The 22205-nt window shown below is 41.9% G+C and overlaps 5 protein-coding genes across 5 annotated transcripts; 2 read left to right on the top strand and 3 right to left on the bottom strand.

Annotated features, from left to right (window-relative positions):
- Positions 1-1254: 1254 nt before the first annotated feature.
- Positions 1255-4870, bottom strand: LOC104934498 (uncharacterized). Its single transcript, XM_027285056.1, is given in 4 exon segments — positions 1255-2287; positions 3154-3296; positions 3365-4010; positions 4863-4870. Coding segments are annotated over 4 exon segments (1749 nt in total). The 3' UTR covers positions 1255-1335.
- Positions 4871-6705: 1835 nt separating this feature from the next.
- Positions 6706-9500, top strand: LOC104934488 (uncharacterized). Its single transcript, XM_010750165.3, has 4 exons — positions 6706-6756; positions 7145-7520; positions 8353-8584; positions 8702-9500. The coding sequence occupies exons 2-4, from the start codon at positions 7191-7193 to the stop codon at positions 9418-9420; spliced, it is 1281 nt and encodes a 426-aa protein (XP_010748467.3). The 5' UTR covers positions 6706-6756; positions 7145-7190; the 3' UTR covers positions 9421-9500.
- An 822-nt stretch (positions 9501-10322) lies between these two features.
- si:dkey-66i24.7 (hypothetical protein) lies at positions 10323-11790 on the bottom strand. The gene is made up of 2 exons (XM_010750164.3): positions 11651-11790; positions 10323-11377 (listed from the first exon to the last, which is right to left on the bottom strand). The coding sequence occupies exons 1-2, from the start codon at positions 11742-11744 to the stop codon at positions 10773-10775; spliced, it is 699 nt and encodes a 232-aa protein (XP_010748466.1). The 5' UTR covers positions 11745-11790; the 3' UTR covers positions 10323-10772.
- Positions 11791-12625: 835 nt separating this feature from the next.
- Positions 12626-18663, top strand: armc5 (armadillo repeat containing 5). The gene is made up of 7 exons (XM_010750177.3): positions 12626-13051; positions 13143-13173; positions 13311-13421; positions 14026-14920; positions 15011-15801; positions 16139-16271; positions 16568-18663. The coding sequence occupies exons 1-7, from the start codon at positions 12659-12661 to the stop codon at positions 18024-18026; spliced, it is 3813 nt and encodes a 1270-aa protein (XP_010748479.2). The 5' UTR covers positions 12626-12658; the 3' UTR covers positions 18027-18663.
- Positions 18664-19401: 738 nt separating this feature from the next.
- Positions 19402-20748, bottom strand: cox6a2 (cytochrome c oxidase subunit 6A2). The gene is made up of 4 exons (XM_010750162.3): positions 20589-20748; positions 20136-20211; positions 19711-19853; positions 19402-19617 (listed from the first exon to the last, which is right to left on the bottom strand). Exons 2-4 carry the CDS (start codon positions 20209-20211, stop codon positions 19528-19530), a joined length of 309 nt encoding a protein of 102 aa, XP_010748464.1. The 5' UTR covers positions 20589-20748; the 3' UTR covers positions 19402-19527.
- Positions 20749-22205: the final 1457 nt, after the last annotated feature.

The following is a 22205-nucleotide window of genomic DNA, read 5'->3' as shown; positions in this document are numbered from 1 at the left end:
TCTATCTGCCTTTATCATTTCTATCATACAACAAGAACTAAAAAACCCCACTTCAAATCAAATCAAATTTTATTTGTCTTAAGTCACAAAATAGATTTGCCTGTACAATCTGTACAGGGAGTGACACCCTCTGTCCTTAGACCCTCGCTTCGAGTGGAAAAAACAGATAGTCTCAAAAGTCTATTTGCAAAAGCCGAGGTGTGAAAGGTGACTTTGCCAGATTATTTCTGGAAACATCAGGATGTACGAGACCAGCAAATCTTTCGTGGCATTGTTTTAATAAGCCCCAATTCACAGTTTTATTTATTATCTTATTTTTCCTCCACTTGAATGTTTGAGCTCCACTGAGCAGAATGATGTCTGTGAAGAGTTTTACCCTTGAAAGCACTTTTCATTTTCATTTTCATTTGCTGAAGGAGGAAGGTTTTTATTGCTCATCCATAGTCTGAGATTAAATACAATCTTCATATTTGTAATAAAATGAAAATTAAAGGATGTCTTGAGCCGACACGCAGCAAATCAGGATCAATACAGGCTTTTTGGTTTATTGAATGTTTATTGAGTTTGTAGACAGAAACTAAAATGTTGATAAAATGACTTGTAAAATAAAGACAGCACAGACCTGAAAATGCCGTTTTACAGAAATGAGATTACAAGTACAAATTTAGATGTATATAGAGTGTATATAGAGATATAAAAATAGATACAAAATCCTTATTTTCAGCACATTTCTATGAATTATAAAGTTTTTAATTATAAAGAGTTTTAATGTGTAGCTAACAGAAGTGTGATGTGAAAACATGAATCTTTCTTCACAGATACACTGAGAATGGACAACATATTACACACTGATTGATTTGAGATTTTCCTTTTTTCAATGTATTATTTCATTATAGAAGTTCATAAAAGTGATCTTACAAAGAAAATTAAACTGTTTTAAATCGATACATCTATTGAATAGAGTCAGAGTCATTTCTTGCTGCAGAACCACCACAAGCCACCAGGCTGCGAGTTCAGCCTCAATATATTTTGGAAAAAATGAAAAGTACCTGTCTTTATTTGTAGACAGGCCACCACCCTCATTTGTTTCGTGAAGCACGTGATTATGATTATGATTGAAAAAAACAGAAGCTTTTATAGGTTATAAGCAAAATTAAGCTACCATGATAGGGAAACTGTGACTTTTTGTTTGTGGGGAAATCAAAATCATCTTTGGGCTGTCATGCAGTGAGTGACATCTGCCGACATGAATGAATGACAGCTACCCGTCATTCACTGAAGTGAGGAGGAAACGGTAGACACCATTAACATTTGCATCATGGCATCAAACGGCATCTATGAAGAAAGTAAATAAAATGGCTTGTCCAGGACAGCTTGGTGTTTCTCTGATGTCAGCAGACCTTCTCGCAGGGAATCACAGATCTTCTGCCATGAGTCCATCTCTGATTTCCAGAGTGCAGACCTGGCTCTGATGAACTCTGAGACTTCAGTCTCGCTGCCTTTGGACAGACTGATGCTGTCTTTACAGATAAAGAAGATATCCATGCCGAGGAAAAGAGCATTGACTGCAATGAAACCTGCTCTGGCTGACTTGGAGAGGGCAAGAGGGCCTTTGACTGCTGCCTGACCGATATCTGGGATGTCTGCGGCCACCCTGGGCGCGTTACGTAATGCTTTACCTTCCTGGGCCACCACCTTTCCAGCACTAGCAATCACCTCTTCAGTTTTAAATATCTTAAAAGCAGAGGCACCATCAACAACTGAATCAATACATTTTCCAACACTGCCAACCTTCTGAAGCACTTTGCCTACTCCCACAGCCACATCTATCTCACTTGCCTCCATGTTGATGTCTGCTTGACTCATCACCTCATCCAGACAATCCTGGAGACTCTGTACATCCTCCGTGAAGCTCTGGAAGGTTTCACTGGCTTTCTTTTGATGTTTACGGTTCATGAAAATCTCTGTGGCGGTGGTGACACCACTGTTCACTCCACTGGCGATCCCCAGAGCTGCCCCGGTGATTATCAGAGCTAGAGATGCTCCAGCTGTTACAGGAATTAATGCCAAACCAACAATGGAAAGCACGCCTCCACTTGCCCCCACTGAGCTGCCTGCCACACTCGAAATCTTTGCCCCCTTATTCATCCGATCCAGCTGAACAGCACTGCCCTCCAGGTCATTTAGAAACTGCAGCATCCTGGGTTGACGCTTGTTGAACTCACCGATGAAGTCAGAACAGGAAGTTTCCTGAAACAGGGACACCATCCGGAAGTGTTGGTCCATCCTGAAAAAGAAGCTTCACTAATCAATGCTTTGATATGAACAGTTTATTAGATTATTATGTGTAATGTGAAAGGGATCTCTGCTTTGGAGATTTTACCCTCTTTTAGCTCATTGTTTTTATTACCTTCTCATTTTATATGATTACTGTGTATAATCCACAGAGCATTAGATATTTAATGTTGGTTTATTTATAACCATCCAAAAATATGATTCTGTGCATTTAAATGAGGTACTTATGATGTCTTCTGGATATTTTTATTGTTAAATTCACATTGAAGTGTGTTAAATACTAGAAGTTTATAATTGTTTTGAACTGGACTGATGTGTTTCTAATATTTTGTCCACCTAGTTTACATACACTCGAAGGACAACATTTATAAAATTATTATTAAATTTTCTTATGCATTTACTATTCTGGCCAAAAGCCATGTAGGCCTACTGTAGCTGGTTACTCGTCCAGTGTGCCCATATGTGCACAGATTATGAATTCAAGCACACAGTTTATATTGGGTGGACATGGATTTATAAACTGAGAGTATAGAGATTTGGATATTTTCAAGTTCAGTCTCTCAAATGATTTATTCAGTCAGTTTTAATAAAGTTATGACACCAATTACTGCAAATTTCCCCTTTTTCTCCTCACGACGACCCCCCTCACACTTACCTGAGTTCATGAAGCACCTTCATGTGACAAAGCATCCTCTGTGCATCTTCTTCAGATAAATCCTCACTGAGTTCTACCACAATTGTTGTGGTCATTCTTTGGACAAAAAGGGAAACAATCTCCTATAATAGCTTGTATGAAAAGCACCTGAGTGTATAACATACACACACACATATATATATATATACAGAGGTAATACCCACCTGATTGCTAAATGTTCATTACAGTGACAAACAATCTTTTGCATGTCATCTTCAGACAAATCCACGCCGAGGTCCACCAGAGTTTCTCTAGTCATCAGGGGCCGCTGACTGAAAAGGGAACAATCAATTTCATTTGATAATTTCTTTCTAGTAAAGCACCATGGCATTTTCTGCTTAAAGAAAAAAAATATTTACAATTTCCTTAAATTACATTTTCTTTCTGTTTTTTATTAGATTTATTATATTATTTTATTTTAAGACCTAAATACCTTTTCTCCAACGTGTCACAGATCTTCTGGGTGGTCTGAATGTATTTGTCCAGCTGATATGACAGCACTTCCACATTCTGAAGTCTGGGAAGGAAGAAGACACTTGCATCTCTTTTAAACACGAGGAGGAGAGGGCAGATCAGTCGTGCGGCAGCAATGACGACCTGAACCTGTTCAGGGCTGATTCCTTTGGGCAGATGTAACACCTGGTTCTCCTCCGTGAACACATGAACTGAGGTGACCGCCAGCTTCTCCACTGCATCCAGGAAGCGCTCGAGATGCTTCAGCCCTCTCAGAGTGTCCTCCAGCACAGCAGCCAGATCCTTCTGCAGCTCTGCACGCTGGCTGCTGGCAAGTTTTAGGGTCAACTTGCACTTCACATATTCCCACAAAGCCTTAGGTTTGCCCTTTGACTGGGTAACATAGCTGAAATTCATTTTATCAGCCCTGTCTTTGATTTCCCTCATCTTATTCAACTCTGTCTTCCTTGCATCTGTCCATGTCGAGATCTTCTCACAGAAGTCTTTCACTGTGTCAAAGCATTTGAGGGTATCCTCTGCGTAGCGGTATAAAGCTGTCTGTAAGCTTCTGTAACACAAAACAACATTGTTTGTAAATTAATCTCTGTCATCCAGTAAATTAAAATTCTAATTATCCACTGAACACTTTGAAAACTAGGAAAAATGTAGACGCTGGACAGAGAAGAAGGATTCAGAGCGCAGACAGAATTTTATGTTTTTGCACTAATGTACAGTGTTTACAATGTTTTTAATTGTTGTGGATGTTTTAGTGTTATCAAACTATCAGACTGTAAATTATATTACCAGTGACCCTTCTCTGAAAAATGACTTATAATCAAATCTAATCTAATATGTATCTATCATATAGTAATGTGCATACAGCAACTGTCATTAGACAAATTTAGGATTGATATAGGGGCACAGAATAAATGTTGATTCTTATTTCCTTATTGTTTGTACATAAGTAGAGGGGAACTAGATCTTACTGTACACAGCTTTAAAAACAACACACAATACTGTGAATGTGCGTGAGCTTGATATGTTGACTATAAAATAAAGGAGTTGTAGATTGCACATCGTTGTTGGAGAGTTTATGTATTAGACTGACAATATGAGACGCATAACAGCTATATCAAAATTGCATAGGCATCTAGAATCAGGACCGGAAGTGGGATTTATTTTTTTGCATACAAATAATCTAAGATATTAAAATTTACCCCACATAAATACCATTTGATAACAGCTATGAAAACATGGAGGAAGTGTATCATACAGATTACTGACAATGGGAAAATGTAAACCAACACAATGCAAAACTATAGAAAACCCAGACTTCTTCTTTTTTTATGTTTTAGTTTCACAGATATCTGTCCAAATTAAAAAACAAACAAACTAAAAAAAAATTAAAGCTTTAACCTACCTCTGCATTTTTAGACTTTTATTATCCGATCAGTTTCACTGTGTCAAGTTTGGCAATCTAACTATGGTCCAACCAAGTAAACCAGCTGTCTTAACCTGAATATCAATGTCACAGGAAGGTGTGTCTGTGTGTGTTTGTGTGTGTGTGTGTGTGTGTGTGTGTGTGTGTGTGTGTGTGTGTGTGTGTGTGAGAAGGGAGGATCTAATGCTCATCATCAATTTTGCAAACTAGGTTGGTTTTATCAAAACACCACACACCCAAACTGCAAAATACCTCATATATCCCGCAAAATCAAGCCCCAAACTGCAAAATACCTCATATATCCCGCAAAATCAAGCAGTGCAACCAAAATCAAACCTTTGCACCAGATGACACACACTTCATTCGTATTACGGATTTTTTTACACATTGTTTGGCAGAATGAAAAGCACTCTTATCTTTAGTGTGCTTTGCCATAATACTAACATAGTTCAAACAGGGGAGGATTCTTCAGATTGTTCACATGCACAGAAATATTTGCTGATACACACACGTGCTATTGAAATATTTATTTATTTTTTATTTTTCACCAAACAAGTCAGTGCAGCATATGCACAGCAGATATATTTACATTGGAGTGAGCTAAAATATGCTCACCTGTTCTCTTTTATTGCTTTCTTCCTGACTGAAGTGTTAATAATTACATAACACCTGTTGGCACATATAGTGGCCAATGAGCTCATGTAGAGTCATTTTAAATGCCAGTGTTTTGAAATTGCAAACGTGACTTTATGTCAGATTGTTGTGTCTTATGCAGAGAACCGTGTTCAGTACACTTAAAAAAAAGCGCCAGTTTGAATTGCAAAATGTGTGTAAAGCATATGTTATGACTGTGGTCATATTTTTTGTAGTCTGCTGTGTGTTTGTTTGTAATTTTCATATGTAGATAGAGATGTGCCATCCCCGGGAGATGATTGGTGGAGTGATGCCAGGCCCTAGCCTGTCAGGTGGATAACCAGCACTTCCTCATTCTCCTCTTTCCCAGCTGACCACATGTCCTTTTGTGGAGTCCTTTGTGCTAGATTAAAGTGTTGTTGTTTTTTGGAAAGTGGGAAGTGGATACCTTAGTTATATTATAGTAACAAAGGCTGCCAACTGTTCCGTTTGATACGAGTTTAGAGCAGAGATAGATAGGTTCCAGATACCTGTATTTTTAATACAACACATTTTTCATTAATGATCTAGATTTTCACATTTTTAGTGCTGCTGAACAAAAAAGAAATCTCAAGAAGAAGTTCAATCGGGAAGATTATTGTTTTGTTTTTATTTTTTATTTTGCCTTTCTTTATCAATCGTGATATCAGCTGCCCATCGTCTATCAGTTGATCAAATTAAATGTAACCAGAGATGTATAAAGTACTGGGGTAAAGGAGTGGAGTAGAAGTACAAGTGCTTTTTCAAAAAACTGACTTGAGTAGAAGTTGAAGTGTTCTTTAAACACCATACTTAAGTGAAAGTACTAAAGTATTCAAAATGTTTTGTACTTAAGTATTGCAAGTAGAAGTATGTAAAAAAAAACTGCTACTTAAGTACTGAAAGTACAAGTAAAAGTACAAGTGCTTTTGTTTATATTATTTCAAATATTTATTAAGGCACAACTTCTAATGTTACAGTGTTACAATGTTCATGGTAGAGTTCTGTGATTTCCCATGGTCTGTGAATGCGTCTGAATGAATGCGAGAGCGAGGGGGCGGGGGAACAGGTGAGAGAGCGCACCTGGGTGCGTCAGGTGTATGACGTACGGCGCACGAGCGAGGTTGATGTGGGACACCGGGACTGTTATGTTGGTTTTTTGGCGTGGTTCCGGCCGACAGTCACCGAGTCCTGTCACCAAACCGTTCAGCAATAAATGCAGTTTGTTGAATTTCGCCTTGTCATTCATCACGTGTCCGGCTGGACGCTACAATAGTAACGAGTAACGATTCAGCACATGAAAAATGTATCCGAGTAAAAGTATTAAATTCATCAAATATATGTAGTTCAGTAAAAGTGGAAGTTGGGAAAAAAAAATACTCCAAAAAAGTACAGATACTGCATTTTAGTACTTAAGTACAGTACTTAAGTAGTTCCACTTCGTTACTCTACATCTCTGAATGTAACAATAACACTTTGCAGGTGTAAAGCTGAGCTGCGTTCACAGCTCTGACCTCTCTTTGAATTTTCCTACGGCACTTGAAGGCAGCATAACTGAGCTAGCAAAGTAGCTTAGCATGTAGCTCCAGTTTCTGTCCACGTGTGAACAGGTGAGGGGTGAGTCCGGCCTGAACACAGACGATCCATCCGGTACAAATGGACGTCAGTGAGTGTGTCTTATCGGCGGGCAGAGCCGTGCTGGACATGGTGGAGCGGGAGTGGCAGCCGCTGTCCCCGGGCGAGCTGGAGCAGCGGCTGGACCAGGCGGTGGAGGAGATGCTAGAAGCGGAGCTGATGGAGAAGCTCCGAGCTCAGCCTCCTGCTGCGTGTGTGCAGCTGCTGCAGGGGCCAGCTCACCTGCAGCAGGGGCCAGCTCACCTGCAGCAGGGGCCAGCTCACCTGCAGACACACGTGTCACTGACTGCAACACCCAGCCCCCCAGAGGAGGAGACGGCAGAGCCCGGAGAGGACACTGCTGCAGTCAAGGTATCACAACAAGACATGTCTCCTCAGCCAGACTCAGTTTAATGGGAGATTTCACACTGAAATAAAAGTTTAATTTTACTAAAGCAAATGTTATCAGAGTCTCGTGTCTGGCCTGTGGTAACATGTAAGCGAGCTTAATGTATATTAATATAGAATCAGAATCAGAAGTACTTTATTAATCCCCGTAGGGAAATTGTTTTTTTGTTGTTTTTTTTATTATCGCAGCTCCCAAACGGTGATAGCAAGAAAACGGTAACAAGAAAACAAAACTTTAACAATATACCCTATAGAATATCCTATTTTAAACAATATATACATTTATGTATAAATAGCAGTTAAATAGAACCAGTGACAGTAACAGTAAAAAATAAAAATAACATTGAGATATGAGATAGTTTAGTTTTTTTTAAATAAATAACAGTTAAATAGAACCAGTAACAGTAAAATAAAAATAAAACAAGCAACAGTGAGATATGAGATAACAGGAAGTGTTTTTATGTTGCTTAGCAACAGTGCAGTCCCAGTGCAGGCCGCAGAACTATATAAATAAAAAAATATATATATATATTTATATCATGATCTAATATGGTCACTTTCCTGTTAACTAATAGATAAAAAAATAAAGCGTACATACATAATATGTACACCCACACATTTGAATAATAATAATAATAATAATAATAATAATAATAATAAAGAACTTTTTGTGCCAAATGTTTCAGCCTTGTTTAATGTTTTCTAGCTGCCCTTTGTTCTGAATAAATAATCCAACCTGCTGTCTAATCTTTGAGATGTACTCCATCTGACATGATTTTTCCCCCCCTCTCGTCAGCACATCGCAGACCTGCTTCAAAGCTCCAAATCCAGGGCTCGAATGGCCGGACGGGCTCGCTTATCCCTTTCCCACACCGTCCTGCTGTCCCTCACCCTGCTCACTGAGCGTGTCAGCTACCGCTCTGTGTCTCGCCGCTTCCACCTGGAGAAAGGAAACATCCACAGGATCTTCTTTTCCTTCTGCGAGCGCATCAACATGTTGGAAGAGACGCTAATCAGATGGCCAGCTGGTGGGTTGATTTTTAGTATTGTTTGTAGTAGATTTGCTTAATGATCAGTGCAATGTTGTCATTGATTTGAGTGCAAAAAAAAAAAGGTCTTGAAAATGATATTTCTCTGTTCTCCAGGCACAGACGCTGTAGAGGCCCTTGTTCCATTTTGCTGTCCAGAGAAGGAACAGGAGGAGCGGCAAGGTATTCCTCATGTCCTGGGAGTGTTGGGACACACCCGCATCCCTATCCGCCTGCCAATAGGGAAACATAATGTGGAGAGCACAGTGCCTGAGGTGAAACGGATGAAGAAGGAGGCCCACCCTGACTCCTGGCTAAACCTACAGCTCATATGCGACCACAAGGGCCGGTTCCTACACTGCAGAATCAGTAAAGGATCTGACGTGGACAGAGGCAGCGCCCTGAGAGACAAACTCAAACAGCATCCTGAACTGATGCCCTCCGGCTCCTGCCTCGTGGCCAGAGCCGGCTACCCGCTCACTGCTCAGATTTTAACTCCATACTCAGGGAGTCACGGACCTCGAGAGGAGCTCTTCAACAAGATGCTGGAAGAGCATTTTCACATGCTGGATCAGGCTATTGCCAACCTGAGAGCGAGATTTCAAAGGCTCAGGTATCTGGATATTGGAAACTATGATCGAGCCAGAGCTGTTGTGCTGACTGCCTGCGTGTTGCACAATGTGTTTTTGGACATGGGACAAGTCGTTCAAGGACAAGTTGAGAAAGAGGAAGCCATAACCCAGGATGAGGAGGGAGAGGTGGACGATGAAGGTTTACAAAGACGTGACGCCATCTCAGATTTGTTGTTTAAAAGCTTTAACTCTGGGAGCACGTGATGCGACGAGACCTGATGGAAAACTTGTGTTTATAGATGTAAATGAAGAGTTCTGTCATATAAAGGTTTATTTTAACAGAATATCTCTTGTCTGGGTCTGTCTGCACACCTAACACAAATAAGGGAAAAGCATTTACATTGTGTGAATCAGCAGTCAAATGATTAAATTTACATTTTTACTGTGTTACTGCAGTTTCATCCGATTTTATTTTTAAGAGATATAAAAAATAAATGAAATGATAATATTCACTGAAAGGGGATTATTGACAAGTGAGATTCTTTTCAGGCTCTTGGAAACTTTGGGTGGCCAAAACGAACATGTGACAATTTTCCAGAAAAGGCTGAATAAGTAAAGAAAGTAAAGAATATTAAATGTTTCTGTTTGATCACTCAAATTTATTATGAAAGTAACGAGAGTGTGTATGCTATTCATGAACATTACCAAGTTAAACTGATAAACTGAACTCCTTTACACGGTACCAATATTGCTGTCGCTGTCATCTGTAATAATCACTAATAATGAGTTGTGTATAGACATTAATATTGATTATACTGGTATTAAAACTCTAATACATAGTGTTGCAGTTCCACACTGAGACCACTGGATGGCATTTCAACTTTCAGAATAGATAAACACAAACAACAGATCTGTAAAAAAAAAACAAACAAAAAAAACAATAAAACAAACAAATAGTGTTTCTAATATTCTGTCCACCGCCAAATCTGCAAGTGTGGGTGGACAAAACATTCACAAAGGTAATATTTATATTTATTGCAGGTTTGTTTATGAAACACATTATATGGTGAAGTTGTTAATACTGTACTGTGTGACAACAACAACAGAAAGTGTGCATTATTAATACATTTACAGTTCAAGCGTGCCTGTGAATACTGTTATTGGAATAATAATTATTGGTATAAATGTGTTTGTTTTTACTGAAAAATATGAAGTTTTAGTCTTTCTGTGACTTCTCTTGACAAATGATCATAATCATCAGCTTGTAAAAAAATAATACTCTTGCATAGGCTGTTGATATTAATAATTGGTAGGGAGGATGTCTGTATTAATCTTATTTATGAGTCTTTTTTTTTTTGTTTTCTTACACTCCCACATCAGCCAATCATAATTCACTCTTCTATTTAGATATAAAAATAATAGATGATTAGATACATTGGGACAGGCGTGTGAAGTCTGCTTATAGTACAAACAAAAGCTGGCACCTCTACAGAATTCAAACTGTTCTTAAAACTCTAACCGTGTGCCAAACTGACCAAATCTAAAAACATATATGACAAACTCAAACACTCCTCCTGCAGCATGATAAAAGTTTTTGGTAAGAAGCCTCTCCTGACCTAATGTCCATCTTTTGGTATCACTGTGCTGTTCTTCTGAGCCAGGCTAGAGATGGCCTGGGCCAGGTTGTTAATGGCCTCTATCTTCCTCTCCTCCAGAGCTTTCTGCTGGGCCCACATGTTCATCTTCCTCTCTTGCAGCTCCATGTACAGCTGTAGGACGTCCTGTGGAGGCCGGGCGGAGCAGGGAGCAGCTGTAGCAGGAGGTGTAGGGAGGATAGGGGTAAACTTCTTGCTGGCTATGGCTTTGCCCACTCTCGTCCCGCTGAGCTTAGCCCTTCGCTGGGCTTCGATCTCCTCTCTGCTCTTACCCAGGACCTCGTGCATGGCCTTGAAGAACTCCCAGTGGACACTGGCCGCCCCGAGCCTCTTCGCCCTCTCACTGTTCTTCCTGTAAGTGGCCAGCATGTTCCTCCACTTGAGGTCACACTCGTATGCCTTCACGGTGACATCAGTGACCTCTGACTCCCTCAGCTTGGCGTTCACTTTCTCCGCCACCATCTCCCAAAGTTTCTTCTTCTTGCATACTGGCTGGTCGAAAGCCTGATCCATTTCAAGCCGGACGTTGACGAGGTGCCATGTAGCCTGCAGTGTCCATATAAACTCTATAGAGAGGAAAACAAAAGGTGCACTGTGTGATTTGATATCATATTATCTAATTATATGAGCTTGCACTGGACCTCTTTACTGTTTCATTTTGTTTGGCAGCTTGTCTGACTGCAACACAAACCTATTTGACGTCATAAGTTACCTGATGACACATGCTATTATATGAACCACGCTTTATGACGGTAATCACAGCACAGGCAGTGGCTGCGCACTCACCAGGCCCTCCTCGCTTCATGCGATGACTGTTTAACTTCAGACTGTTTACTAACCTGCTTTGCTTTTATCGGCGTCCACACCGGACACGACCGTCTCCTTCCCGTCCACGTCAGCGCTTTGAATCACAATCGTCTCGATCACCTCCATTTCGTTAAACCATTACAATTCCAAGCAGAGTTGTTGTTGTTTTTTAATTAGCGTGGAGTTTAACAACCTCTTTGAGGCACCGATGCACTTTCTCGCATCGAGTAAAACGATGACTATAACAACGTCGCTTCGCAGCTCGGGAAATGTAGTCCATTTCGGTGGCTACGAAGAGGCTTTCGAGTTCAAGTGAACTACAATCCCTAAACGCTGCGACTTACTCAAATCAAGCCGCTCTTTCTCAATGTCACGGGGAATGTAGTTTTTTCAAGAGAGGAAACACGCTAAGGGGAAGTGAAAGGCGGCGACGTTCGAACTACAACTCCCAGCACATACCTAACCGACCCACCTCTTCGTTCCCTGCACCCTCCCTCGACCGCCCCTGTTTTGTTGTTCGGCTAAAGATGGCGTTAGCGGCTAACACAGGCGATTGCATTTTGTTTCACAAAAATTATTCGTCCAGTGGTAAAAAGACACTGTTCAAATAGAGCTTTAACTCGTCATTTGATGTGCAAATATACGTCACGTTGAGCAAATACACGTCCACTGCGTAGAATAACGCTTGTTCGGCCTTCTCACGATGTAGGCCTGTTTTTAAGGGAGTGGACCGAAGCTGTTGGAACTCCATCTCCCATCAGCGACCGCGGCGTCAGGTGGTACAACTTTCCTATTTCATGGTATCTGTAGTTTTCTGTCCACGCCTGACTTGTTGTTTTTTGCGGAAACTTTGAAAAAAACATGAAGAGTAAGTACATCTTCACCAGCTGAGTAACAATTTAAAGTAAAAAGGACATGTTTAATTTCTTAGTATTGCACTGGAAGCGTGCAGTGATGCTCCACACTGTGTGTGACATCTGTCTGAACTGAAAGGACAACATTCAGACAGTTGAACCCGTAGCCTGGCAGGCAGAGGGACCATGGCTGCTTCACCTGTGCAAGGTGAATGGAAACAATCTCGGACATCCTCCAGAGAAGGGCACCCATCATCACCAGAGTCTTCTTTGACCTGGTGCTTGGCTCACCTCTCCAGACCTGGATCAGGGGCTGAACATAATGGGCATGGTAAGGTGGACTCAGGCGGTGGCAGAGATTTGGACAAGAGGTCCAGAGCTTCTCAGTGGCGAGCCCTGGTTGCTATCCGGACGCAGCACATCAAAGGAGACAAGGCTGGCATCACCAGATTCAGAACTCAAGGTGGTCTCCAGCCCCTGTTGGACCTACTCAAGCACCCAGATTGCTCAAGGAAAACCCTGGACCTGGCTCTGAGCATCCTGGCAAACTGCTGCACTGAGCTGGAGACGCGTATAGAGGTGAGATAAAGGAAATAACACAGAAGATATTGAACACTCTTGTTAAACTACCCATTAAAAGTGCTCACATTTAAAATGTCTTCTGCTACAGGTCCGTAAGCTTGATGGAATAAATATTGTAGGTAAGTTATATTCTTATAGATTCTTTATCTTTGGATGAGGACTTTTTAAACTTGGGTTTTGCAACATCAGCTGTGAAAACTTAAAAAATCGGTAAGTTCACAATTAATATTGAAAAAACTCTGACTGACTGTCTTAGTGGAGATCCTGAAGAGAAATGTGGCCCTGGAGACCGTCCAGAACCGAGCAGCCCGTGCACTGGGAAACTTGGCCATGGATCCAGAGAGCTCTGCACTCATCCACTCTGCTGGTAAGTCTGAAATGTCTCGCAGCGTCACTGCAGCACAATAATTGTTATAATATTGATTATCTGTTGGTTTGAAATAATAATCATGTTTGGTCTAATGGACAAGTTTATTTGTGGTAAAGTTTATTTATATTTACTGGAATTTAAGAAGCTCAGGAGACAGAGAAAATGTCTGTTTTTACAGGGAAGTGACTTATTTTATTCTTATAATATTATGAGGTCAGTATAAGAAGAGCCAAGTAACCAATCTGGGCACAGCTGCAACAGTTAATTGGTTAATTGAGTTATTTTTCTAGCCAAAATACCAAACATATAAACGGTTCCAGTTTTTTAAATGTGAGACTTAAAGTAAATATATTTGAATTTTGGTCTGTTCATAATGTCACTTTGGATTCTAGGAAATTGTGAACATCCAGTTATTCATTATTACCGTTCAGCCTTTGATTATCAGTGGATGGAAGAAGCATCATGTTACAGAAACATGTCAAAGGTCCAGATGTGATGTCACAATATGAAATATCTTTTCACTTAATGAAAAAACTGTTAATAATCTGTAAAAGGTTTTTGTGTCCTCAGGTTAAAACCATTCTCTCTCTCTTTCTAACAGGTGGTGTTCCTCTTCTCCTCCTTTGTGTGTCTCTTTCTTCTGGCCCATCCTCCCCCACTGGTGCTCCGCCCAAAGACACCTGCCCTAAACTAGAATGCGCTCAGTCGGCTGCCCGGGCTCTCCTCTACCTCTCAGATACGCCCTCTAACCGTCTGTCCCTGCTCACCCAAGGGACCTTATCTGCTCTCGCCCCTCTCATCGCTCCAGAATATCCCCTCGGCCTGAGGCGGGCGGCCCTCAGGACCCTCCACGAGCTCACCCGGGGCTGTGGTGTCGAATGTGCCAGGGAGGTGTCCCGTTCTGGAGTCCTCGCTCAGCTCGGTGTCATGGCATCCGGGGAGTCTGGTAAACCTTTTGAGGAACTGGCGCTGAAAACTCTGGCCAACATGTGCTCCCAAGGCTGCATGCGCCCTCTTGTGGGGTCACTGGGGGTCATTCAGAAGTTCACTGAGGAAGTCAAGAGGGACCCACTGAAATCCGGAGTCTTCCTCAAGGCGCTGTGCTTGTGCTGCAAGGAGGCAGTCAATCGTGCCAAGGTGAAGGAGAGTGGTGGACTGGAAGTGCTAATAGGCTTTTTGGCTGCCCATCAGAGTCATCCCCTGTCCAGACTAGCCATCTTGGCCTGTGTAGACTTTGTTTTTGATGAATCTGCTATGGAGCAGTTGCAAGAGTTAGGGCTGGTCCCTCTGTTGGTTACTCGACTAGTTGAGCTCACCAGAGGGGAGGAACAATCAGTTGAGAAGATGGATGTGAGCATCTCCTCCAACATGTCTCCCACTGAGCTCCTGCCCTCGTCATGCTTTGAGTCCTTTGACTTTCCTCCTCCTGAAGGCTGCAAGAAGGAGGAAGCTGGAAGGGAGCAAGGTCTATGTTCATCCAGCTTTTTAAGTCTCAGGTGTGGTATCCATTTCATATTTATCTGTTTTATCTGTTCATTATTTTAGGATTCTATATACTATTGTTCATCTACATGCTTTCTCTTCAGGTCCTGGTTGGTGTCGGAGGGCTTGATTTCTTCAGAGGGGGACCTGCTGGATTCCTCTGGCGTTGAAGGGGAATGGGGCAGTCTTCAGATCCCACCGTCTTCATCCCCTCAAACCTCCTCCCCAAACCCTGATGTCCTTTCCTCTCTTAAAAACACTTCTCCGTTCAACCCGACTGCCTCTTCCTCTTCCAAAAAAGCAGCCCAGCCTTCCCCTGTCTCCTCTTCGTCCTCTTTAAAAATCACTGATCTGCCTCCCTCGAGTCCTCAACCTTCCAGTGCACTCACACCCCAAACCCAGGCCAGTCCCTCCACTATCTCCTCTCCCACTAAAACAACCCAAACACCAGTTTCTCCGTCAAAGTTCTCATCCCCTCACAGAAGGAGGCAGCGTGCTCATTCAGCAGCTTGTTTGACTAAAGTCACTCTTGACACCCCTCCATCTGTGCCCCGCACGATGGCTTACCACCACCCCTACCACCCTGAACCCTGGACGCCTGAGTCGCCCATCCTGCTGCTGCTGTCGCGCTTCTCCCACGCCACCGACCCAAGTGCTGCTCTGGTCAGCTCGGGCGTCATGTCTGGCTTGCTCTACTACCTCACCCAGCATCAGGACCCCAGCAGCAGGTGCCTCCGTATGCTTTGCCGACTGAGCTGCAACCCAAACTGTTTGCAAGCGCTGGTCCGAACCGGCTCGGTCGCGCTGATTCGTCACCATCTCTGCCAGAGAGGCGGAGGATTCAAGGGGGAGGAGAGGCAGACGGAGCGAGTGAAAGCCAAAGTTAAACAGCTTGGTAAGATAATGATCAGTGATCTACACTTGGCCCATATCTTGTACCTTCATTAGTATATTTGTTAATGTAAGACAACATGTCAGCCAGTGTCACTGACAGTGAAGCTGCTCATAATAACAAACAAATATTAACAAATAAATCTTAAATATTTAATGTGGATCAGTTACATCTGACCAATGTTTGAAACACACATACAAGGTAAGTATCAGGGCTGATACCAAAGCAGTATACCAGGAGTGGATCTTTATTATTTGACCTAAATCATATTCAAGATCTAGTTTTTATATAATTAAACATTTTGCAAGAGCAGGTTATAACTGTGTGTCTGTCTCTGCAGGTCTCGCTCTCCTTAATAATCTGCGCGTCCAGTGTGAGTCTGGATTTGGCTCGGGGGTTCTTGCCCATGTGATGCTGTCAGGCTCCGAGTCTGACAAGATGAACTGTGCGCTGTCTCTGCCATTAATCAGCAGGTGAGTAGTAGATCTGTATTAATGTGAGCTCAGTAATCATGACAGGCTGTACGTGTAATGACTTCATTCCCAAAAAAAAAACCCCTTTCTGTCAATTTAACAGCAGTTTAGTTCAGGTGATGTAAAAAAGTTCATGTTTTTAATTCATGGCACAGCAGCAGACCCAACCACAATCCCTGATCTAGGTGTATTTAAGATTTTCTCATTAATGGTTTCCTGTTTACTGATGCCATTACAAAGATGAATCAGGATCATAAACATATACGAGCTTTACAAAGCCTCCTTTTCTCCAACAGCAACAAGTCCCTGTTGAAGAAACTTCTTGTGGACAGCGGGGGACTGCTCTTGGCTCTGCAGCCGCTTGGTTGTGATGACGACGACGTGGATGAAGACCAACCGGCTGAATGTGGAAGGCTGCTTTCTGATTGGTTTACTTCACCACATTCAGGCCTGAGTCCTCAGCTCCACTCACTTTACATCTCCCTCCTGATTGCTTGTCTGTCCACTCTGATGGCTGGCATCAAAATTGACCTTGACAAAAAACATCTCAACTCAGTGACGACACAGTCGGACACTAAAACTGGCAGAGTTTCACCCCCTCCCTCGAAAAAGCCTCGCCTGGCTGACATCTGTCCTTATGGACTCTCAAATTTTGACCTCATCTTGCTGCTGGACGACGGGACTCAGGTCCCAGCCAATAGGGAGGCTGTGGCTACGGTCAGCTCTGAATACTTTTGGGCCCTGTTGAAAGGCGGATTTGGAGAAGCTCAGGGTAATGCAGAAGAAGCCATCCGCATTAAAGATGTCAGCACAGGTATGCTGCTGCCAGTACTGCATTACCTGCATGGGTGTCGCCTCACCAAGGACACAGAATCAACAAGGGAAAGTGACGAAGGAGAGACGAGAGGACAGTGCAAGATGTTGGACACATTGGTCCTTAAGGGCCTTGAAAAACATCCAACAGAAGAACTAGCCTTCCAGAAAACAGCTTTAGGAGAGATGATGATTGGTGCATGCAGATTTTTGGTGACTGAGCTGCAGAGAGAGTTGGAGGATCTTTGTGTGTCTCTTCTCCTGTCTTGCTCCACCAAAGCCACATCAGCTCCCACAGAGGACAACGCTGAAACTGCTGCATCGAACACAAACCGGGAAAGCCTCGAGTCTGCTGAGGAGAACCTGGCTAATCGAACGTCTGAGTTAGAATTGACTGGTTGTGAGGTGCCAACAGAAAATGTATCAGGACAGACGAAGAAGGCAAACAGCTCCCTACAGCAGACTGACAGTAATAAGATCTCCGTTACTGGAACAGTTAAAAAGGCGACCAGAGGACTCAATACGACTTCCGACCATAAGACAATTAAAAGTGTCACTCCGGTGTCCAAATCAAGTTGTGCATCAGTAGTGGACAAATCACTTGAACCAGAAAAGTTGAGATTGAGACCAAAGAACTTGAAAAGTTCAGTACAGCTTCTGAAATCAGCAGCTCAGGACTCCCTTTCTTCCCCAGCAGTCCGCGCTGAAGGTCGGGCCCTGGCTGCTCTCCTCCCCCAGGTATACTGGTTTTCCCAGCGGTACAACTACCCAGCACTGGGTCGGGCCTGTCTGTCTTTGCTGCTGGGCTGCCAGGACTGTCCTCGACCGCTCTCGTCCTCCTCCCTTGCTGAGGGTTGCTTTCGCAGACTTGCTAGAGAAGCTGATTGTACGGAGACTCTTAAACAGGATCTACTAAGTCTGGCCACAGTAGCTCTGAGCTAAGCTAGGAGGGAAGTATTGATTGATGGGTGACCGAGGACAGAGAATAAGTGAGAGTCAGATTTGGGGCTTGTTAAAAGCTTCTAGAGAAGTTGTCATTACATTATATCAAATGTCTGGAAAGTGCAAGTGCAGGTTACAACAACCGCATGACACCTGAAAAAAACATGCTGTATGAATTTCTTCACAATCAGAACGGACTGTTGATTTATTTTCATAAACTGGAAGCATAAATTTCTATTTAGTTTTGATGTAATCTGATATAACTGCTCATCCCAGCATGTCATAATTGTATTATAATTTACTGCTGCTGGATTAACCTCTAATGACATTTGTATTGTGATTTCTTTTTTTTTCTTTTTTTCTTTTGGGAAACAGTCAGAACAAATGTCTGCAATGAATTTGATAAGTGTCATTTAGCTGGAAGTACTGGAATTATCAGGGTCGGTCTAGAAGCCAGTTGTTTATTTTGTACATAGAGATAATATGAGTTAGCAGATATACAGTGTATAGATTCCAGCTGTCCCATATTAATTTAAGCTACTGAATATATTGTTGGAACATGACTTTGCTTTTGGTTTCTTGTTTTGGAGTGTGGATACCAAAAAATGGCCACAGTGATCAGTAAACTGTTCTACAGCAATGTTCTGGATTTTTCTTATTTTGCATGAAAGACTAGAACCAACAACTCTTATTCCAGCTTCCATGTCTTGCGTGTGGCTCGCAGCCACAAAGACAGACGTAAATCTTTAAAAATGGATCATGAAAATCAAATTCTTATTTTTCAAAAGTAGTTATTAGCAAACATTACTCTGACAGGGGTGAATTCTGCATTTGTTGGGAACTATTTTCAGAAGAGAAATAATACAGTGTTGATGGTCTAGTGAGTATTTAAGGCAGGAGGAGTCTGTCTGTCTGTCTGTCTTTCTTTTTCCTTACATGTTTCTTTCTTTCCATCTTTACTTGGTCTGTTTTTCTTTCTTCTCTTCCCTTTCAATCCTTCCTCCCTTTCTTCCTTCCTCTCCCACCTTGCATGATGAACTATGTTCAGAGTAATGAAAGAACATGCACCGGTGGCTCATTTATGTTGTTATACAACAATGGAGGCTTCTGAAGTGATGTGGGTTAGTAGATCAGTTCATTGTTGGTTTTGGTCTTTTCACGAGAGTTTTTAACAATGAGAAAAATATAAAATGTCAGCGAGCCTTCTCTGGATCTTTGAAAGCCAGTATGTGCAGGACTTGACTTGTATTGTATAAAAAGACACCACAGTGCATTCTGCTGTGCCACATGAAATATTACCACAGTCTTGATTATGAGCGTTGAGGGTTGATTAGAATGAGCACTACTCTGAATTAAACAAAAGAAATGCCACTCATTGTGATACAGCACAAAGTGGTTTTATTCCTGTTTAAGTGCACCGCGCGACAGCGGCGCAGCTTGGCCCCCTCGGTCAGTATAATTAAGCCAAGTACACTGCTGACTGGAAATATGACTGATCCTCTCAGTGATGGGAGCTCTCATAGCCGTCAGGCAGAGCGTTTGTATGAGGGTTGTGGAACATAGAGTGGTTTCCATCGCCCCAGGGAAATTTCTGGAAGGAGACACAACAAAGAAACATTGATATTTTTCACGTAGTATATCTTTATTGTAAATCCTGCTAAGTAGGAGAGTGTTGCAGACTGACCTTGGTGCGGATGCGCAGGTGAGGATACGGCACAAATTCTTCCTGATGATGTGGATGGGCGTGCATCTTCATGTAGGCGTTGGCCATGCAGACACCAACACCAGGTAAGGCCAACACAAAGGTGAGTATCTTCCAGGTCCTCGCTGTAGAAAAACAGCCAGTGAAAGTACATAACCAAAGCACTGAGTGACGCATGAAAAATACATTCTAGCAGCTTCTCTCTGCAGATTTCATAATAATAAAATTTCCTTCTTGATGATTTGCCAAGGAGCATGAATGTGCAGGACCGCTGCCAACTCTGTAGACATTTGAGTTAATGTTCAACACAAGGCTCATATGTCTGTCTGCAGTAGAAGCTATGAATCTGGATGCTTTGATGCATGTTGGTTGTTTCTGGTTGACAGTGATAGTAAAGACACACTGACCTCCTCCCTCGTGGCTTGAGTGTGACGCAGCGGCGAGCACTCGACGAGTGGCCAAGGCAGCTGTAGAGAGAGACATCTGCAGAGGTGGAGAGAGAAAGAGACAAAAACAACTGCGGCATATTTTAACGTAAGAAAAGTAGTTTGTAGAAACTGGAATGGCCTGACTGACCTGACTTCATAAGCTTTACACACAGCCCAAACACACAACACACCAAGGTTGAAATACTGACCTAACTCAACAGAACCTCTACACAGCCATTTCAACAGCATTTCTAACATAATGTCATTTCCATATGATATCTGTCATATTTCTCTCTGCAGACAACCTATGTAGGACAAGTACTAATATAATACAGCATGCAGTTCAGGCTTGGCCTACTACTGTTGCTCTGTATCAAGAGTGTTGGCTATTCTACTGTAACTAAAATACAAGAAGATCAGGTATAAACTTACTGTTCTTCAGGCAGGCAATATTCAACGTGCCTTATTATTCTTTTATTTTTCTTGTTGTTTAAATTTTTCTCCTTCTTCCTGCTTGTTTGTCCTTCAGTCTGTCCTGGACTGAACTCTTGAACGTGTTAGACTCCACCCCATTTCAATGTCTCTGCCAAAGAAGTTAGTTTATATTTGGGCAAGTGCAAAGGCGGCCCGATAACGTGACGAAGAGGAAGAGGGTGGTGGCGAGGGGGAGGAGGGGGTATGGTGCTTTTAAGGACATTCAGCCTGCAGACTGAAATAAGGGCAGAGGGTTCATCAGGTTTTTAACATAATCAGTGTGTTATCTTTTTTAGTTTCAGTTACAGCAGTACTGAAGGTCTGTACAGCTGTGTCAGTCATTTATTAAGCAGCTGTTACTGTAAATTCTTTTTACTCTGTCTTGTGTTGAGACTAGAGAGCACTGATATCTTGTAGTGAAACATTAAAGCCATTGAGACCTATATTATTCCCTTATTTACGTCTCCTGTGCGTAAATTACTTAGATCAAATTTAGGCCTTTAGTCTCTTTTGCAGCTTTGGTTATCATAAATGACAAAATCAGAAAAAAATGAACACATATAATAACATCTTCCAACTTATTATAGATCCAACAACATTATAATATATGCAAATATATAAAGAAAGAAACTGAGCAGATTATTTATTGCTATTCATATTCTGCAGCCTGTGCCATTACACTGCTGCCCGTGAATTATGTGCACATTAATAGACCTAAACACCTTAAATGTAAATGTTTAAAAACCACATGTTGCCGGTAGGTAGGCTTTCTTTTGACATTTCAGTGTGCAACATGAAAACATACAAGTTGCACAAGGTTAAGGTTGGGCAAAACAGTTTGATCCACCCGTCCTTTGCTCATGTGTTCACCTGATTTGTTTGCTAAACAAAATTCAGAATTGTGACCATATGTGAGAACAGCAACAAGTTAAAGAAAGTGTAAACTGATTTTTTAACCTGGAGATAGACTGTCCACCAGATGGGGCAATGTGGCTATGAGTGTTTCTCTGAGTACATCGTCTCTAAACACACGAACGCTCCTGTTCTTTGGTCATTTGTGTTACACAGTCTCACTTCTGCAGTGGACTTCCTTCCTCTTAGAGTTTACTGATTTGCAGTGCTGAAGTGACTCTGTGTAACCTTTGAATTAAGATTTGTGTAATGCATTTAAATTTGGATTTACTAACTGAGTATTATTTCATTTAAAAAAAGATCAAAGTCCATTTTTCAACTTTAAAAGCTCAAAGGATATAATGAGATACAAAATGCAGCATTTATGCAGGTAGGTATGCATACTGTGTTCATACTATCATCATATATAATATCTAATCACACAGAGGCATTGTCTCAAGTGTGAATTCAATGTTTTTGTAGATTATTCTCCAGAGCGTCTTGATTTTCACACTATTAGTAATGCCTTTGTCGTCTCTGTCTGAGCAGCTTCAAGCTGCAGTGCAAACAGAAGCCAGAGCCAGCAGTGATGTCAGCCAGTCATGCAAGCAGTCAGTCTGAAAGTCTAGCACTTGTGTTATTGTGGGCAGAGGTTAAACACCATCTCAGCTTGAAGGCTCTGTG

The sequence above is a fragment of the Larimichthys crocea genome, chromosome XII (assembly GCF_000972845.2).
Source record: "Larimichthys crocea isolate SSNF chromosome XII, L_crocea_2.0, whole genome shotgun sequence".
In the NCBI taxonomy this organism is placed as follows: domain Eukaryota; kingdom Metazoa; phylum Chordata; class Actinopteri; family Sciaenidae; genus Larimichthys; species Larimichthys crocea.
This window is presented reverse-complemented; position numbering and strand designations above follow the sequence as displayed.

What these genes read in the sequence shown, in the direction of transcription:
- LOC104934488 (XM_010750165.3), top strand. Translation starts at nt 7,191, where the DNA reads ATGGACGTCAGTGAGTGTGTCTTATCGGCGGGCAGAGCCGTGCTGGAC. An exon ending in AGGACACTGCTGCAGTCAAG is followed by an intron (nt 7,521 to 8,352) that starts GTATCACAACAA and finishes CCCTCTCGTCAG; the next exon opens with CACATCGCAGACCTGCTTCA. An exon ending in GCTAATCAGATGGCCAGCTG is followed by an intron (nt 8,585 to 8,701) that starts GTGGGTTGATTT and finishes TCTGTTCTCCAG; the next exon opens with GCACAGACGCTGTAGAGGCC.
- si:dkey-66i24.7 (XM_010750164.3), bottom strand. Translation starts at nt 11,744, where the DNA reads ATGGAGGTGATCGAGACGATTGTGATTCAAAGCGCTGACGTGGACGGG. An exon ending in CGCCGATAAAAGCAAAGCAG is followed by an intron (nt 11,378 to 11,650) that starts GTTAGTAAACAG and finishes TCCTCTCTATAG; the next exon opens with AGTTTATATGGACACTGCAG.
- armc5 (XM_010750177.3), top strand. Translation starts at nt 12,659, where the DNA reads ATGGCTGCTTCACCTGTGCAAGGTGAATGGAAACAATCTCGGACATCC. An exon ending in TGCACTCATCCACTCTGCTG is followed by an intron (nt 13,422 to 14,025) that starts GTAAGTCTGAAA and finishes TCTTTCTAACAG; the next exon opens with GTGGTGTTCCTCTTCTCCTC. An exon ending in TCCAGCTTTTTAAGTCTCAG is followed by an intron (nt 14,921 to 15,010) that starts GTGTGGTATCCA and finishes CTTTCTCTTCAG; the next exon opens with GTCCTGGTTGGTGTCGGAGG.
- cox6a2 (XM_010750162.3), bottom strand. Translation starts at nt 20,211, where the DNA reads ATGTCTCTCTCTACAGCTGCCTTGGCCACTCGTCGAGTGCTCGCCGCT. An exon ending in CTCAAGCCACGAGGGAGGAG is followed by an intron (nt 19,854 to 20,135) that starts GTCAGTGTGTCT and finishes GTTTTTCTACAG; the next exon opens with CGAGGACCTGGAAGATACTC. An exon ending in ACCTGCGCATCCGCACCAAG is followed by an intron (nt 19,618 to 19,710) that starts GTCAGTCTGCAA and finishes GTCTCCTTCCAG; the next exon opens with AAATTTCCCTGGGGCGATGG.